This window comes from Eleutherodactylus coqui, chromosome 6 (genome assembly GCF_035609145.1).
Source record: "Eleutherodactylus coqui strain aEleCoq1 chromosome 6, aEleCoq1.hap1, whole genome shotgun sequence".
Taxonomy (NCBI): Eukaryota; Metazoa; Chordata; class Amphibia; order Anura; family Eleutherodactylidae; genus Eleutherodactylus; species Eleutherodactylus coqui.
In genome coordinates, this window is record NC_089842.1 from 32,036,960 (window position 1) to 32,056,631 (window position 19,672).

A 19,672-nucleotide genomic window follows, 5' to 3' on the forward strand; every position below is an offset into this window, starting at 1 on the left:
TCCAGCTGTGGCAGAGAAGAAGGATTTGTCTTCTATATGTTCTCAATGGGGTTGGCGCTGCTGCCGCCGGCCCCATTGAGCGCATATAGACGAACATCCGAACATCGTGTGGTGTTCGTTACGAATAACGAACATCCCGAACACCCTAATATTCGCCCGAGCATCAAGCTCGGACGAGTACGTTCGCTCATCTCTACTCTTAAGTCCTCAAACTGGTCCACATTTTCAAGCTGACCATTCACATTGAGGTCACAAGGAATTTGAAACTCCTGCTTTGTTCCTTCTGGTGGCCTCACTGCTGGAAGAATTTGAAGAGATATGTAACCTCTTGTGAGGTATGTGCTCAGAACAAAACAACACAAGCTCGACCTCTGGATTTTCCATCCATGCAATAGGGATCTATATTTATATACTTTATAGTTGACCTGCCCCCCCCCCCCCCAGAAAGGAATGACTACCATCTTGGTTGTTGTGGAATGACAGATGGCTCACTTCATCCCCATAAATAAGATTCCTACTGCCAAGCACACAGTTGATGACCCGGGAAGTTTTTTGACTAGGAATTCAGTTTTCTCGAAGTTCTGGAAACACTTTTGCATGGCCCTGTGAATCTATCCTTTCATACTTAGTCCAACTGCCAGGCCGAGAGAACTAACCAAACCCTGGAGCAGTATCTCCGCTGCTTCACCTCCCATCTTCAGAATGACTGGGTGGATTATCTACCAACAGCGGAGTTCATGTATAACAATGCCTAACATAGTTCTACCACCCATAGCTAATTCTATGCAACTAAAGAAGGCACCCCGTTTTCATCCCTAGCCTTCCTGCCAACACTCCTATCCCGATGGTCAACCACAAATTGGCAGCATTGGCAGATACTTATAAGTAATTAAAGGAGGCCTTGTGGGAAGCTCAGGAGGCCTACAAAGAAGTGGCAGACTGACATTGTCAAGCGGCTCCCCTTTTCTGGGTTGGAGAGAAGGTATGGTTATCCAACTGAAATCTGAAAACCCACTTACATTCTACCAAATTTGGGCAAAGGTTTATTGGACCTTTTCCAATTACAGAGAGGGTCGACCAGATGGCTTTCTACTTGAAGTTCCCGGGCAGCCTGAAAATCCACCCAGTTTTCCATGTGTCCCTACTGAGGCCTTTCCAGCAGACAGCAAATGCCTCCCCCTCCTGTGAAGGTCCAAGGGCATGACTACGTCATTGAAAGGATTTTGGACTCCTGAACATACCACGGAAAACTGCAGTACGTTGTGCAGTGGAAGAAATATGGGCCAGAGGAAAAGTCGTGGGAGCCAGAAGAAAACATACTTGCACCTTGGCTCACAGTGGACTTCCACTGAAGGTACCAGGGAATGCCAGCCGCTGGGATATCTTGAACAGTAGCCCTTCTTATTGAGCCATCAGCTCTTTGGACAGTTCCCCTGCATACCTGTTGCCTTCTTCCCAGATTCTGTTAACCCAGCCCATGTCCTAGCTCCATTCAGTTCTTGATTAGACATCCTATAAAAGCCTGGCCCTGCCGCTGTATCAGAAAATGATTAATATTCTTGACAGCACAGTTTAATCCAGCTCCATGTTACCAGCTTCTCCACTATTTCTGCAAAACCTCCTGATACTGACTTCTGGCTTCCTCTCTGACCACGATACCCGCCTGATGCCTCTGTACTGCAAACCGAGGCCTCCGATTGCTGACCTCTGGCTTTCCATTTGACTACATTATGCACCTCCTTCCCTCCCGATAACGATTCCTGGCTATCCTGACTACTGATCTGTGGCTTCTATCCAGTGCTGGTAAGATGTCACAGTCATTCTGTGCATGGTACTTACACAGCATTATTTGATTCTGTCCCCTCCTGACTGCTGAGTTTTCCTCTGGACTCCTGTGTCCTGCTCCAGGTGAAGATCCCTTTTATAAGGGCTGATAAATCGTTCAGATTCCCACATCCAGTAGAATTTTAATGATTATCATTCAGTATAAATGCATGCCCCGACTGAATGAAAATTTGTTCGCTTCTTGTTCATCGTTTATGCATGCAGAAAACTGAATGATGGATTGGCCTGTATAAAAAGGCAGTCATTCCTTCTGGCAGGCCAGAGCCACCCCCAGCCAGCTCTGCTTCTATTCACTGGGTGATGATCGTTACTATGTAAATGCCCAGGAACAATTATGGCTGCGACAACCTGTTGGGCATCTACGCCAGACAGGTCGTTCTGTGTAAAGGGGTTTTTAGATGTCTCTTAGTTTTTATTCGTATAATAGAGAACCAGTATAAGATTTACTGGAGATACATTCTTTATTATCAAGATAACGGCATGATGGGAGATAACTTGTAACTTTCCTATACCAGTGAGCAAGTTTTCATTTCTTTGAAACTACTAAGCTCTTCCTGTGTACCACCCCAAAAAAAACAGATAAATCAGGAGGCTCACCCAAGGTTTTCATTTCTCGAGAAAATCTATGCTGAACGATGATTTCTCTGATTGGATTTCTGAGCCTCTCGGCTCTTACAGCAACAAGTAGGTTGAATTATTTGCCTTTGTATTTGCTCTATTTCTGTGCATTTCTCAATCACACTCCCATTAGTGCTGCGGGTCATAATTCCACCTCTGTTCCTTTTTTGGAGTAATGTAATTAAATTTGAAACAAGCATGTTTGTTTTTCCTCAGTGTTTTCAATGCATTTAAAGAAAAAAGCAGAAAGAAAACTGAAAGTTTTTAGTCCGCTTCTACTCTATTAGGTTTCCGTGTTTCAATGGAACAAATGGCACAATATGAACTAATGGAAACGAAGAAAACTGAAAGCCTTAGGTATTTTTTGAAAACCCCTTGAAAACAATGAAGAAAAAACAAATGTTTATTCCCATTTTTATTCTGTATCTCTGCTCCAAAAAATGAAACAAAGATGGAATTACAACTGATAAATGGAAGTGTAACTACACCCTTAGGGTACACGCACACGGGCATTAAAAAAGTTGTGGCTAAGATTCTCTAGCACAACTCTGATCAGACATCCCGTCCATGTGCTGTCTGATGTGTGGGACAATAATATTCTCATCTGAAAATCAGACAATATTAGGACATGCTGCATATACACATTCAAATGAATAGACGCTGTTCCTGTCCCATTTTCGGACAGATTTTTGGATCCGAAAATCTTCCAGAAATATCCGTGTGCACGTACCTTTAATAATGATAGAAAATAATAAATAGCAGGAATTGTGGCGGTAATAAGACATATTAATATTTCTACTATAGCAGTATAAGTCTGTGTGACAGATGTTACCTCTCCTCCTGTTCATACTGGGAGATGAGCTTTTAGACTTCTGTCTCCGATGCCGCTGATCTCAGTTACTTTGCAGCAGAAAACAAGAGTGTAATAAGTGATTAATGTGCTGACTGTGTGCTGTGTGACATCTCTCTAGGTTCTGCTATCTCATGTAGGACGTGTATATCTATGTCCTCAACCTGCTCAGGCAGCAGCATAACTTGTCCGGATGGATTTATGTGTGGGTCTGTATATACACAAGTCCTTCACGGTGAGTTATATGACTAACCCTTTCATGACCAGGGCTATTTGGGTCTTGGTGACCAGAGTAGAATTTCACACACTGGAATGCCGAATTTTATATAGAACTTTTAATAGAGTTTCTTAGTCTACAAATCTCTCACTATATACATATATGGACACTAAGTACTTTCTAGTTTTTCAAAACTGGAGTAGTTATCTTGTTATTCTGTAGGTTATCCGTAATTATAAACAGAAAATACAAAAGTATAGAGAAAATACTTTATTGTGAAAACACATCAATTAAAAGCACTTAACCCCTTAGTGATGAAGCCTGTTTGCACCTTAATGACCAGCTAATTTTTCAATTCTTTTCATCATTGGATTCCTAGAGCCAGAACCTTTTAAATTCTCCTCTGATATAGCCACAAGTTATATTTAATGTATTGTATAACCTTTATTCCATGTTTAGGGGGAATTGGGGAAAAAAAAATGAAATTTCATTTTTAAGGCCTTCAGTGTGCAAAATACATAAAGATATAACATTCTTCTCTGGTCGGCACGATTTCGGCAAAAACAAGTTTATACAGTTTTTTTTATGTTTTGCTATTTTTATATAGATAAAAAAAGATTTTTTGCCTTTCTGTCGCCGCATTCCAGGAGCCATAGCATTTTTATTTTTTCAATGACAGAACTCTATGAGGGCTTGCCTTTTGCTTGATGAACTCTATTCTTTATTTATCTGATTTTTGGGAACATATTACATTTTATTTGCTGTTTATTTCTTTTTTGCTAGAGAATATAATAACAAAATCTGCAATTTCGACATGCTTTATATTTTTAACGGCATTGATCATGGAGTATAAATAATACTTCTGTGGGTCACTACAATTATGCCATTACCAAATTGATATAGCTTTCCTTCCCTTTTTCCCACTTAAAATATATATTTTTTTATTGCTGGAATTAACCCCTTAAGAACTCAGCCTTTTATTTTTTTACCATTTTCGTTTTTTCCTAGCCCCTTCATAACTCTTATTTATTTATCTGAAAGTAGAGGAGAAAACCGCTGCGCCCAGAGTGTCCCAAACTATATTACAGCCCCAAGGCAAGGTAAAGTGTAGACCGGGTTGCTATGAGAGGTACCAGAACTTGAGGACAAAATTGGAAACTTATAGATGAAATAAATAATAGTTTATTAAACGTATACAAGACAGAGTGCAACGCGTTTCGAGCCCGTATGCTCCTTTGTCAAGTACTAAACTACAATCTAGTGAAGCAAGGAATGAAACGTAAATAAACAATAAAAGAGAAGACAGCAGAAACATGAAAATAAAAATGAAGTATGCCGTTAGCAATAGATATGACAGGATAGTCACGCTAAAAATACTGAAAAAAAAGAAGAGTTAGAAAATATACATCGCAAGGGCAGCTTCAGACAAACGTATATCGGCTGAGTTTTCGCGCCCAGCCAATATACAGTGTCCCTCTGTGCAGGGGGAGGAGGCTGGGAGAGCCGGGAGCAGTGCTCTGAGCTCCCACACCCTGCCACTATTTGCAATGGGAGGGGGCGGGACAGGGTGGAGCTAAGTCCCAGACTTTGCTCCTCCCCCTCCTCCCCCTCCTATTGCAAATGGTGATGAGGGGTGGAAAGGGGACAGGAGCTCAGCGCACGATATAACCGAAAATGATGTCCATCATTGGCACATAGGCTAAGATACTGATCTGAAGACAAAAACAATTGCAGTGCCTGACAGACTGATTGAAAGTGACATAATTACAAACACGCGGAAGGAAATGATAATGGTTACAATTATATAGCGAACACCCAACAGTGAAAGAGCTTCTTTAGTTGAATCCATCTTCTGGATAGGCCAGACGTTGTCAGTAGCAAATGGGGGGGGGGGGGGACGTGGGGGCGCTGGCTTCACTCCCACTGAAATTAATGGGAGCACCATGCTTCTATTGCACTTCCTGTTTCTCGTTTTGGACAAGACTGGATATCTGGCTTGATCAGTAACAAGAGCAGGAAGTGTAAATAGTACCACAGCGCTCCCATTGATTTCAATGGGACTGAAGACAATGCTCCCACTTCCTCTACTGTCTAAAGGATAGGTCATCAGTTGGAAAAATGGCAACCCCCCCCCCCCCAATGACACTCTTTTGAAGTGTTTTGAAAGGGGTTTAGTTATGTATCAAAGTTTTTAACCTTTGCATAAAGTTTAACAACTTTCTAATAGACTTTGGAACAGAAATATTAAGACCGGAGCTCCATGTTGCCTGTCTTAATTGGCAGATCAGTGCAGGAAGATGCACCAAATGTATTAGGAGGCACAAGCAGTCTTGAACACAGAGGATCCTGGGCCATCCATGAGTCCCAAACTGACATCTATGCTAGGTCATAGGTGGAGCACATTTCTGCTATAATTTACACCATTTTTAATTATTATAAAAATAAAAAATATGAAGTTAGAAAATCCTTCTTCCAGTAAGTAATTAAAATATCATATATTACATGGTTAACGCCATCAAAAATTGTGCCTTTTTTGTCACTTTGTCTCCAAGAAAAAAATATAATTAAAAGTTATTAAAAAGTCCTATGTACTCTAAATTGATACCAATGCAAACTACAGATCACGCTGATGTTAGTCACAGTGGCAGGGCTGCTCCTCTCCTATGGAAGAATGTTGCCTGGCTCGTGCGTTGCACAATGGTAAATTTAGCAGCTCTTATTTGGTGCTACCTGCGGAGTCAGACAGGGTACAGTGGTGAAAAACAAGTTACAAAAAGTGGACAACTGAACAAAAATAAGGGTAGAAACTCTATACCATGGGAGCATGTGGTGTGGTACTTCAGTGCAGATCTTATGTTGGTGGGAAGGGACTCCAATATTCAGGTTGTAACATAAACCATAACCAAATTTATTTTCAGTGAGAAGAGATTAGATTGCAGATTGACTTGCTTCAAACACTTTGCATAATATGATTTTAGAATCAACAGTTACAGTTGCAGACATTGATTAATTATGAATGTTTTTCAGGAGATTGGTACAAATATACATCATCTATAGACTTCGTTTTTTCTTTCACCTTTTCTCCCTGGCTGTGCCTATGACTGGCTGACTCCTCCTTCCTTGGCTTGGAATTCCTTTTTCTCTCCTCTCTCACTCCTCTTCTGACTTTACTAAAAATTCTTGTAACAACTTTAGCTATTTTCTCCTTCCCACCACACTGGCTGTTCCTAGATGTTGTCTCTTGACTCTTCTCGATTCTGCCATGGACCAGAATCAGCCCTAGACTGACTGTCACTCAGCGCACTCCTCCTATTTAGACTGTCACTCTAACTCAACTTGTATAGGGGCCTATTCTACCAATTCCAGGCTATCTTCTCTTGCTAAACCTGGCTAACCACTCCCCAGACTGTTCATAAGTGACCTAAACTCACTAAAGGCTGGAGAACCTTGTCAATATGCAATGTGCGACAAGAAGGAGGAAGTCTGCAATCTCTGAGTGGTTTCTAAGGGGTGGCTTAGGAGTCGAGTCATGGTGGTGATGAGTGCAGCGCGCTCTATGTAATTTTGAAGGTAGACCACAGGATAAAGACAACCAATAGAATTAGGCGCAATTGCGTGAATTAAAAGATCTTGGTAGAGAATAAGACTAACATACACATGTGAGTAAACTGAAGGCACACCAGTTAATGTTAAACATGGCAGTCTGCAAGAATAATAAACAGTAGAACTTGCATGTACACAGTTTAAACCTTGATACAAGGATAAACAAGCCCAAAGGGAGGCAGCACCCGAAGTAAGGGAAAGCTATAGAGAAACTGACTAGGACGGAAAGCAAAACCCCTATCAACCCGACTACCAGCAGTTGCCATCCTGAAACACGAGCTAAAATTTTCCAATACTAACTCAGTAGGACTGTCTGGAGGATGTCTGATCTCTGCAGCTTGCAATTTTTTGTCTGTATTGACTATTTGGTGGAAGCAGGGATGGAAGCCACAGCTTGGAAGGATTTCAGGTATTGAAGACAAGCGGAGCTTCTCTCAGCAGAGTGGGTGATAAGCTGTGCCACACATCAGGGAACAGGAAATTTCCAGCCAACTCCACTCAGTTAACTTGTTTGAGCTTGGCTGCGATTAGCTCTGCCCCCCAATCAGGGAGCTTCTTTCTTCTGCTGGGTCAGGTCATCTGACAGTCCTGTCTGCTACATACAAAGTGTTTTCCCCAGGTCCTTCAACCATTGTTTTACAGTGAAATGATCAAGTTAAATTAACTATTTGGTTCCCAAATCTGACCTCATCTTCTTATTAAACAAAATCCAGCATCACTACCCTTTACTAAATGGGCTGTAGTTAGAACAGTTGCTCTTGAGTTGCAATTATGTATTTTTACTGTTGTGTCACACTGCAGTTCACTACAGACTCTTCCTTACTAAAATAATAGCTGTCCTTGATGTTTCCTCTACGAGTCTGACGGTCGGTTCAGGTTGACAGTTTAATCTGGCAGCTTGATATTAAAGAATGAATTAATTCATTTTTCCCAAGACAATAGATTACCCTTTCCAATCCAATTTCTATCCTGGTTTTCCAAGGGGCCTTACTCTTTATCTTTCATTATACAACGACACTATATGCTGGCTAAAGCCAGTACTACATGAGGTGACACATTGGATAGGCTCCGACAGCAGAGCAGCTGGCAAAATACAGTAAGAGAGCCCTGATGAACGTCTTCCAACATCAGAGCTGTACAGCCTTAATTCATAATGTCTTCAGAGGTCAGACAGTGGATTGGAAAGGGTTAAGCTAAGGTGGAACCTTAGACCTCAGATTGATATGGGGTCTATACATGTTACTTCTCCCCAAAAGCTAAGTTACACAATTACATTTTCCGAATAAAAAACAATAAACATAATAAACAAACTGTCTGCTGTACAAACTGGAAAGGAGTGAAAATGAGTCAAGTTATGAATCACATTCACTGAAAAAGCCAAAAATACCTGAAGGTCTGCAAAGCAGACACGGTCGCCATAGGCACGATCGCCATAAGGCAGGCACAATCGCCACCGGCACAATCGCCGTAGGGCAGGCGCAATGGCCTTAAGCCCTGAGGATATGTAGTCAGCCAGACAATAATGTGTGGAGGAGCAACTTGTTCCTGGCAAGCTAATATGCAGTCACCCACTCAACCCAGCCCAAAATGGGGAGGAGTGACTGCATATACTAATAGCCTGCACATGTGAACGATACCAAAGATGTCAGCCATAGATAGGTGGTGACCCACCATACAGGATATCAACCATGATGAAGCATCCAGAAAAAGATAATTAGTTAAGACAACGAGCAAGCAAAAAGGATAATCAACATTTAAACTGAAAGACTTCTCCAAGCAGTCTCTTGTGGTACAAGTTTTAGAAATGTTATCGTCAAGTAGTCTCCTGGGGTGTAAAGCTTAGGAACGCTACCTAAACTGGAATGGGTATTCACAATAATTTAAACATGGTAGCGTGACCTTTAGTCTCTGTAGCGGACAGGTGTTTGTCTGAGGCTGAATTTTTCTTCGGAATTGCTGAAGTTTGGACGATTTTCTGGAACTCTGTGGATGAGCTGTGGCATGCTTGAAGCAAATGGGACAGACTGGTGAAGTGGTACAATAAAGCTGGGTATCAGATACCAGGTCATTGGATCATCAGAGTCAAAGACTGAATAATAACAATAAAAATCATCTTTATTTGTAGAGCGCCAACTTATTCCGCAGTGCTTTTGAGGCAGAGGGGAGCACAGACAATACAACAACTACATGTAGGAATTAATAGTAGTTAGTGAGGTTGATGATTTGTTCAGGAGATTTAATATGCTTCTTTAAAGAGGTGCGTTTTTAAGACACGTCACTGAAGGGACTGGATTGTCTGTATCCAAAGTAAGGTCAAGTTGTGGATTAGCCACATCGGGTTCACTGTCAAAGTCTTTTGGAGGTGGGGGTTGCAAAGAACAAAGTTTAAGTCTATCCCGATTGATGAGATTCAGCTGCCGATTCTTATGCCCAATATAATATACTTCTTTATCAGCAGAGGGTTTGGGCAAAATGGTGTAATGCAGTAGCTCCCATATAGAGTCTAATTTTCCAGTCCGTGGATGTTTCTTTAGCCAGACTTGATCATTAACGTTTAACGGGATAGCTTTAGCATTTTTTGTCAAAGTCACTTTGCTGCTTCCGATGAACTTCCTTCATGCAGGTATTAACAATTTTCTGGGATTCTTGAAGTTTCAATTGATACTCTTGTACCCAATCAGTGGTTGGCAAAGAGTTAACTTCATCTGTGAGTTGTATTCCCAGGGCTAGATCTGCAGGTAACTTGCCTGTCTTTCAACCCGTGCTTGAACAGGATCTTGAACACCTCCTCCAAATATTTCAGATGTTAATTGTAAGTTTTGGAGAAGATGATGATATCGTCTAAGTACAGCAGAGAGGTTTCAAAATTCTTATGGTCCAAACATCATTCTATAAGTCTCCTTTTTCTTAAATAACACTAAGGAAGCCACCCATGGACTTTAGTTATCCCTGATCACATTAGTATCTTTCATGTCTTAAATCATCCATTTCACTGTGTGGTACGAAGAAGGGGTCAGGGGTCGATATCTGTCTTTGATGGGAGGATGACAATTCGTGGAGATAGTATGAGAGATAGGCTTCACTTGACTGAAGTCAGTGACATGCTTGCTGAAGGCTGTGTCGTTTTAGCAAGCTACATCCTGTACTCCTTGTTGTTTCTTGGGGGGTTTAGGAGTGCCCACATGAAGGTTAGACCACCAGGGTGCTTCAGTGGAAGAAGATGCCTTTTTCACCTGCTGGGATGATTGTAGAAGTGTCAGAGTCTAGGACATACTCTGGCTGGAGCAAGGACACTTGAGCTACACTGCAATATTTCTTTAGAGTGATGGTAGTGTCACCTGTATTGAGGACTCTAAACAGGCACTTGACCCACGGAGACAGTTGCCAAACTTGTGGTCGCTCTAAAAAATGGGTACTCTTCAGTTTATATGAATTCAATAAGAGCCTGGTAGTCTTCCCTTGCAGACTGGGTCTGGTCTGGGACTACAAAATCATCTCTGTGCCAGGAGGTATGATGAAGGGTCTAACATCTTTGATCCTTGCTCTTCCAACTCTTTCCCTGGAGTTTGCGAATTTCTGTTGGGCGGGAAGAATCTTAATGGTCTTCCTCAGCACTTTCTGTTGGGCTTTCGAAGCAGAGGAGACTTGACTCTGGAGAGCTTCCAGCATTTTTCCAAAACAATTTCTGAGCATGTACATCCTCAGGATCATGGATGGGGTATTTCTCTCTGCCACATCAATCACCAGTACACCTTGTGTCAGGACAGGGTCCAGGATACTGGGAGTCCTTGAGAAATCCACAACCCCTGTCCCTGCCTACCTGTTCCCCTGGGCTAAACCCCAGGGCAACAACTGGGCGGCGGTTCCTACACTCAACTAGGGAAGTGGGACATGGGAATGACAAACAGTCACTGGAGACAAACAAACAGTAGAATGGTCAGACTATCTGGGTCGGCAATAGGAGGGTACGCGGTACAAAGGGGTCAGGCAAAACAAAGTCAAGTCCAGAAAGCAGAAAATCAGGAAGCTGTGGTCGCAACAGGGAGTCAAACAATACACGAGTGCAGCTGGAAGATCAGACTAACACTGGCAACCATTTGCACACACAGATAGGTTTAAATCCTGTCAGAGCTCCCGCCCCAGCAGCTGATTGGGGCGGGGAGTCTGACAGCCACCAGGCACACCTAGCCCTGCTGAGGACCCCAGCCCCGCTGAAGGTGGAGAAGAAATTGAGTGTCGAGTTGCCATGGAGCCGAGGATGTGACACAGGGCGCCCCCCGATGCGTCCCTAGCAACGCAGCGGCCAGGGGAGATGACAAGGACTGGGCTCCCCTGCACCGCACGGTAGCTGCCTGTGTGACAGGACCGGCGGCGGTGGAATGGACCTGCGAGCCGCTGGTCCTGACAGTACCTGTCTTTTACGGGGGGACACCAGACCCCCACAGCCCGGAGCGGGCTTGAGGGGAAAAGCCCTGTGGAAACGTGGTGCATGAACATCCCTATCGGAAATCCACGTTCGGTCCTCTGGGCCAAAACCCCTCCAATGCACCAAATATTGCAAAGCACCCCTCACTCGCCGGGAATCCACCAATCTCTCTAACTCGTATTCCAGTTCCCCCTGTACTAATGTAGGAGAGGGTGGGTTTCGGGCAGGCAGAACTGGGGTCACGTATCTCTTTAACAAACTCTTATGAAAAACATCATGAATTTTCCAAGATTCGGGTTGTTACAATTTGTACGCCACAGGGTTAACGACCTGAGAGACGGTAAATAGCCCAATAAATCAGGGAGGCAGCTTCAGGGACGGGAACTTCAATTTCAAATGTCCAAGTCCATGGACAGATGTGACCAAGGCCTGGATGGGATGGGCAAGGATGGAAGAGGACGTCGCCTGACACTCTGCCCCCTGGCGCAAACCGGACAAGAAGTAACAAATGCCTGCACATCCCTAGCCATATGAGGCCACCAATACATTCTGAAAAGTAGTTCCAGAGTACCCCGGATACCGAGGTGACCAGCAAGGACCAAGGCATGCGTCTCCTCCAACACTTTTAACCTCAACGGTAACGGAATAAACAGTTTGCCTTCCGGAAGGTTTTCAGGGGCAGACTGCTGAGCAGCAAGAATCTGAGGTGAGAGGTCAGAGGAGATGGCAGCGAGAACCACCCCAGGGGGAAGGATGGTTTCAGGCTCCGACTCAGTAAATTCTGGGATACCAAAACACCTAGATAAAGCGTCAGCTTAGTGTTTTTTGAGCCGGGTCGGTAAGTAACTAGGAAATTAAAACGGGAAATGAACAAGCGGACCTGTCGGGAATTCAACCTCGTTGCAGAGTTTAAGTAAATGAGATTCTTATGGTCAGTAAGCACCGTGATGTGATGGTGAGATTCTTCAAAAAAATGCCTGCACTCCTAAAAAGCCCACTTAATAGCCAATAATTCCTGGTTGCCTATATCGTAGTTCTGTTCAGTAGATGAGAACTTTCTAGAAAAATAGGCACACGGTCTAAGGTTCGCGAGTGTGGATGGACCTTGAGACAGGACCGCTCCCACACCAAACTCCGAGGCATCTACCTCCAGCACAAATGAGCAGGAAAGGTCCGATTGCACAAGGACAGGCGCTGAAGAGAAAGCCACCTTTAGGGTATCAAAGGCAGTAAGGGCGTCAGAAGACCAGGTACTCACATCTGCTCCCTTTCTGGTGAGATCCGTTAAAGGTTTAGCAACCACGGAGACGTTTTTAATGAAATTATGATAATAATTAGCAAAGCCGAGGAAGCGTTGAAGAGCTTTCAAGGTATCTGGCCGGGTCCACTCCGTGATGGCTTTCACCTTCCCAGGATTTATCTGGATATCACTCGGGGTGATGATATAGAATGTCATCTAGATATACAACGACGAACATCCCTATGATATCCTGAAACACGGAATTCATGTACCCCTGAAAAATGACTGGGGCGTTACATAACCCAAAGGGAGGCATATTAAAAGCTGTCTTCCACTCATCCCCTTCCCGAATGCAAATGAGATTGTAAGCATCCCTGAGGTCAAGCTTAGAAAACCACTGGGCACCGGCAAGCTGGTTGAAAAGGTCGGGTATGAGTGGAAGAGTGTACTGGTTTCTGACCGTGATCTTATTTAGATCTCTATAGACAATACAGGGCCGGAGACCCCCAACCTTTTTCTCGACAAAGTACAACCTGGCACCCACTGGGGATTCTGAGGGACAGATGTGCCTCTTGGCCAAGCTGTCCTGGATATAGTTTTTCATGGACTCTCTGTCTGGAATGGTAACATTATAGATGCGGCCTTTAGGGAGTTTGGCCCCAAGAACCAAATCAATTTTATAATCCCATTCCGTATAAGGGGGCAAGGCTTCAGACAAGTGCTTAGAGAAGACGTCCAAAAGCTCGGAGAGGTAATCTGGTAGGGCAATTGCCTCGCAGGTGGAGATATTCACCTCCACCGGACGCAGGTGATTGTCACAGCGGGACCCCCCACTCTACCAGTTCCAATGTGTCCCAATTAACTACAGGATTGTGCTCCTGTAGCCAAGGTAGACCTAAAATGACGTCCACAGACCAGTCTCTCATCACAAGAAATGTGCAGGACTCAATATGTAAGGCTCCCAACATAAATCTTACCTCCGGGGTAACCAGATTAACAAGACAACCTGGAGGAGCCAGGCGGCCACGGGAGATGACAAGGACTGAGGCTCCCCTGCCCGCATGGCAGCAGCCTGTGTGACAGGACCAGTGGCGAGGAAACGGACAAGGTCACAGAAGTATCGAACTCTGCAACATACGACAAATGGGAAGAAGCCTGCACTCTCTGAATGGTTTCTATGGGATGGCTGAGGAGCTGTGTCCCAGTTGCGATGAGTACAGTGCATTCTTTGTAATTTTGCACAGTAACAAAGTGCATTTATTTTCAGTATTCTTTGCTTGGTTCTAGTGCATTGTTTTAATCTGGTTTGTTCTAGTCAGTTGATTTGTTCCTATGGTTGTCTAGACCCATCTTGTTCCTTGTTTTGTGGCCTTTTGTCTGTTCATTCCCTGTTTGATTCTGTCTCCCCTTGGTTTAATATTTTGCTTACTTGTTTGGTTTCTTACCTGGTTCCTAGTGCCCTCTTGCTTTCATGAACAGCATTTCAGATAGGGATAGCTGAGGGCTACCTAGGGACAGGGGTGTCTGGTCTTAGGGACAGTATCAGGAAAAGATTAGGGAAGATATGAGGAGAGATACCATTAGGAAACAAACTTCTATGGTTATTTCTATTCAATACTATCTGTCTCAGTCTCCTTTGTCAGTTTCAATTTAATCATAATAATAATCTTTATTCATATAGCGCCAACATATTCCACAGTGCTTACAAGACAGGGGGAACAGAAACAAAACCACGGTTGGTTTAGGAGCTATGTTATGCCTTCCTGAATAGGTGTGTTTTTAGAGCATGCCTGAAGATTTTGTGCGGGGGATTGCCCGGATAGTTTGAGGTAGTGCATTCTAGAGGACTGGCGCTGCTCTGCAGAAGTCTTGAATCTTCATATTTATCCTCCTCATCTGGTTACTTACATCTTATGTCCTGTAATCTAACAGGGAATTAGATCTCGCGCTATCCCCAGGACGTAAGTTTATGCCCTGTTGCGGGAAGTACCCGGCAGTCAGGACGTAAACTTACGCCCTGGAGCTGGAAGGGGTTAATGCATCTTTTATGACAAATAACAATTTGACACAAAATTGCATGAAGGCACCTGTGTACAATATACAAGAGTGGCATTTTGATAATGCACCAGGTGTCTACTCTCAGAATATATATAGGTACAGGGGGTCGGTATGATTTTTTAAATTTAAAAATCTAGGTTTTATCTGTACATGTAAAAAATCTGAAAGTTGTCCTGAATACTGGAGGTGCAAAATGCACAGATGCCTCTGGCAAAAGAAGGGTGATATTTTAAAAATAAAAAAAAATATGTTTGATCTTTCTATTTGTAGAGGGAGAGAGGACTGAACATCTGATCAGGACATGCGCACCTTCATCTGAATGCAACTTCACTGGCACCATGAGCATACCACAAGAACGAATTGCGCTTGGCATTTCATGCTGCAGCACTGACAACTGTACTCCTACTCTTCCAACTGGTAAGTCATCCATTTCTGCTTTGTTCTACATACAAATGAGATTTGGTTGATTCTTCATAGACTTTACTGCTCCTAGTTTAATAACAGAGCTTAATTTCCATTCTGTATAATTACGGATGCCATCGGTAATGTGGCACACTTTCTCTCTGGTCTGCACAGTATTCAGTTAGTTACAATAGACCAAAATTTTGTACTCTTCTTTCAGTATCCCTCACGGCTCCCATGCCAATGGTTTGTTCATTCCTCACCCATCTGTTTACTGCACTCCAGAAGTCATGCTTCATTTTGACACGTCACCACCGCAGCCAATCACTGGCCACAATGGTGACATGTCAATCTGTTATTAGCATAATCTGGTTATTAGCTAAAGAAAAATGTACAAGCAGGCACAATTAAACTATATGAAAGAAAAATACCAAATTTAGTACCACATTTTATTATTAGCACATATAAACAATGACAGACTAATTAAAAATATGTGAAAATCATAAGATCATAAGTAACATCATAAGTAAAATTACTGTCCTGTAATAAACAGTGACCCCATAAACTTTATCCCTTTACTTGGGACCACCTGTGCTTTGGGATCACAGTTAATGCACACAGAATGGCTCCTTTATTAGAGTCCTCAGCCCTCTCACGACTGAAGCGTCCTTGTATGGATATTAGACATGGGACCCCAGAGTGCAGCATAAAATCAAGTGACAAATTATCTGAATATCAGAATCCTCTGTTTGTTTTTAGTTGTTGTCACTCAGTTTCCGCCTGCATAAAATCACTGCATGGAATATGAAGCACTTAACGAAAAGTGCGCACGAAGGTAGCAATTTTCAGCCATGATCTACCTGTCTAAACATTCTGCATGAGCGCGAACAACTAGCGGTGACGTCACGTGTGTGCTCATTTAAACAAGCGTCGTCCCGTGCAAATGGGACATAAGCGACTTCTAAAAAGGCCTGGTCATTGGTGCTAGACTACTCGAGAGTCACATCTGTCACATCTACAAATGTGCAACTCACTGTTCCTTAGCATAAATATATTATGACAGCAGATGAGCAGTTCCAGCACCATTCCGTCTAAGAGAAACAGAAAAGTGAGTCTCCAGGGCATATATGAGTTGAAAATTGTATCACCGAGCAGTGGAAAAACATCATTTGGTCAGATGAATCCAGATTTCTGTTGCACCATGCTGAGAGGTCAGAATTTTCTGCAAACAGCATGCATCAATGAACCTTTCCTGTCAGCTATTCAGAGCCCATCAGTACCTCTATCTAATTTGTGACAGCTCCAAGAAGCTTTCTATCTGCATTGGCCAATATTCCTGTAGAATGATTTAGGTGCCATGTGGAATCTACATCGTAAGAAATTTCTGTGGTTTAGAAGGTCAAAGAAGGTCCAAAGCATTACTAGATGGGTCTCTAAGAGAGATGAGCGAGCATACTCGATAAGGCAAACTACTCGAGCGAGTAGTGCCTTATTCGAGTACCTGCCTGATCGTCTCTAAAGATTCGGGTGCCGGCAGGGGGCGGGGAGCGGTGGGGAGGAACGGAGGGGAGATCTCTCTCTCCCTCTCCCCCCCCCCCCCCCCCCCCCGCCGCAACTCACCTCTCACCCGCGCCGGCAGACGAATCTTTAGAGACGAGCGGGCAGGTACTTGAATAAAGCACTACTCGCTCAAGTAGTTCGCCCTATCGAGTATGCTGGCTCATCTCTAGTCTCTAATAAAGGGGATATTCAGTGTATATTATTGATGTGAATGATTGATTTAAATGGGACTTCTGCCCTGGAGAACATCTTTCCATCATTTCCCAGTGGGAATGTATAGGTAACACTGGTGGTTCATCTAGTAAAACATCTCTCTGTTGGTAGGTCAGAGACCGCTTGTATTGAGTTGATCTCGCTATGAAGAACCACTGGTGTCTGTGTATTGCATGGTAGATCACTGTCTTCTTTCTACTGTATAGAGAATAATATGTTAGAGGCTCTAACAGAGGGACAACCGCTTCACCACTTAGAAGGGTGGATGATGAAGGTTCTTCATAGGTTCATACATTATGGTTTTTGTGCTATGAATACAAGTCATCTTTTTATTTCTTTCTCCTGTTCTTCTAGTTCCAACAAAAGGCCATAACCCCAATGGAGTAATCTGCCCATCTTGCGCTCCTGCCCAATCTACCCCGTGTTACACCTCAGATACTATCCAATGTACAGCGGATGAGAATATGTGTCTTCTCAAGGCAATGGAAATAGGTTTCAATAACTAATTTTTGTACTTCACTTTATTGAGAACCTTTGACTATGATTGATCTCTACATAAGATTTCATACCAACACTAAACTAGTGAACTAAATAGTCCTCGACTGCCCATTTAGGGGCCAGTAAAAGCATTTGCTGTTCCTAGTATGGCCAACTGAAGAAAAAAGTTTTCCATTTTCACATGCAAACATCTTAAGGCCTTAGTCAGACGGGCGTTTTTTCGCGCGATTTGCGGATTGCATGACGGATGCGCATCCGCAAATCGCGTGACCGATGCGCGTAAGTCGCCCGCAAATCGCCCGCAAATCTGCTCCTAGCCGCGTTTCATTAGAAACGGGCCGGAGCTGTCCAGCGCATTGCATTCAATGGAGACGGCAATAGAGCCGGCTCCATTTAAAGCAATGCGCTGCGGGCGAGCCCGGGATGAATTGTCGGGAAGGGCTTAAATATATAAGCCCTTCCCTGCAATTCATCCTAAAATGTGTAAAAATAAAAAATATATATGTACTCACCTTCTCCCGGCAGCCGGAGCTCCGCGCGGCCGTCCTGCAGTGGGTGTGAAGGGGGTGTGAGTCAGACCTGCCCCCTGATTGGCTCAGCGCTGAGCCAATCAGAGGCATGTCTCACTCACACCTATTCATGAATTCATGAATGGATGTGAGTCAGACCTGCCCCTGATTGGCTCAGCGCTGAGAGGCAGCAGTCACTCACCCATTCATGAATTCATGAATGGGTGTGTGAGTGAAACCTGCCTCTGATTGGTCAGGGCTGTGACCAATCAGAGGCAGATCATTCAGCAGGCAGGGATTTTAAAGCCCCGCCGGCTGAATAGTGCCGAGAAGCAGTTCAGGAGAACTGACAGCGGCCGCGGCTGGACTCCGGCTGCAGCGGAAAGGTGAGTATACAATTTTTTTTTATTTTAACACATTTTAGGATGAATTGCAGGGAAGGGCTTATATATTTAAGCCCTTCCCAACAATTCACCCCGCGCACGCCGGCAGCCCATTGCTTTCAATGGAGCGGCTGTATTGCCGGCTCCATTGAATTCAATGGGCAAACATCGTTCTTCTCTGCCACAGCTGTTACAGCTGTGGCAGAGAAGAATGATTTGTCTTCTATATGTTCTCAATGGGGTCGGCGCTGCTGCCGCCGGCCCCATTGAGCGCATATAGAGAAGAGAACAGGAATCGCAGATCGCAGATAGGTGCGATCTGCGATTTTTTGTTCTATAATTTATCGGACGAGCGCATAAAAAGCGCTCATGTGTCCGATACCATTGCAAAGCAATGGTTTTAAAAAATCGCCGGACGCATGCTAAAAAATCGCGGCTAAAAACGCCCGTTTGACTAAGGCCTAAAGCTTATTGGGTTTTTTAAGTGGAGTAGAAAACATACTAAATAAACCTCATTTTTGGAAGACATCAATCAGAAAAAAATCTGTTCAATTGCAGCAAAGCTTTTATTTCCAGGATAATTTATGAAAAAGTTGTATTTTGCTTGGTTGTTATGGTCTTTAAGGACAGTATTTGTTTGACCATCTTCATTTATGAAGCCTCATATTGTGGTATATGAAATCTTTGTGTATCTTTGCAGGATCAGCCTCAGGAGCCATGCGAGGATGCGCAACAAAGTCCTTCTGTGATCTTGGTAGCCAGTTCTATACTGCTGGAGGATCAACAATCAAATATACATATACCTGCACCAGTGGCGGCATAAGTGCCCATAAAGTCGTCCTGACTCCAGCCATTGTGTGTCTTCTAGTGCTGAAATTGTTTCTCTAACAGTTGTAAAGGATCCTGAAAGAAGAGAAGTTTACAGGATGGGATACTTTATAGGGTTCCTTTCTGTTGTCAGGTTTTTGTTTCTAATAACCCTTGGCTGACAAATATCTTTAATACATAAATAAACGCTTTTGCTGTATTTGTTTTTTTATTCTTTAATTTTATTATTTCTTCTAAAAGGCCTTCCACTGATAATTCAATAATAATTTGTGAAAGTGGTATTGAGAGAGGGGAGTGGGAAAGAGAAGTGGCATGGAAAGAGAGGGAGTAAGAGAGGAGTGGAGAGTGATAGAGAAGCAGCATAGAGAGAGATGGAGGGGGGAGAGGGAGAGAGAAGTATCATGGAGAGAAGCGGCATGGAG

General features: G+C 43.5%; 1 protein-coding gene across 2 annotated transcripts; it reads left to right on the plus strand.

The window, feature by feature from the left end:
* The first annotated feature begins 2,468 nt into the window (after nucleotides 1–2,468).
* On the plus strand, nucleotides 2,469–19,449 carry LOC136572039 (phospholipase A2 inhibitor and Ly6/PLAUR domain-containing protein-like). 2 transcript variants are annotated; one of them, XM_066572655.1, is made up of 5 exons: nucleotides 2,469–2,529; nucleotides 3,435–3,548; nucleotides 15,128–15,274; nucleotides 17,387–17,524; nucleotides 19,123–19,449. In XM_066572655.1, the coding sequence occupies exons 1-5, from the start codon at nucleotides 2,481–2,483 to the stop codon at nucleotides 19,308–19,310; spliced, it is 636 nt and encodes a 211-aa protein (XP_066428752.1). In that variant the 5' UTR covers nucleotides 2,469–2,480; the 3' UTR covers nucleotides 19,311–19,449. The 2 variants fall into 2 exon arrangements, with proteins under 2 accessions (XP_066428752.1, XP_066428753.1); XM_066572656.1 differs by lacking the exon at nucleotides 17,387–17,524.
* The last annotated feature ends 223 nt before the right edge of the window (nucleotides 19,450–19,672 follow it).

Excerpts from the sequence above, each read along its gene's own strand:
- LOC136572039 (XM_066572655.1), top strand. The coding sequence starts at position 2,481 with ATGATTTCTCTGATTGGATTTCTGAGCCTCTCGGCTCTTACAGCAACA. Across the intron at positions 15,275-17,386 it reads TACTCCTACTCTTCCAACTG|TTCCAACAAAAGGCCATAAC; the intron begins GTAAGTCATCCA and ends CTGTTCTTCTAG. Across the intron at positions 17,525-19,122 it reads TCTCAAGGCAATGGAAATAG|GATCAGCCTCAGGAGCCATG; the intron begins GTTTCAATAACT and ends GTATCTTTGCAG.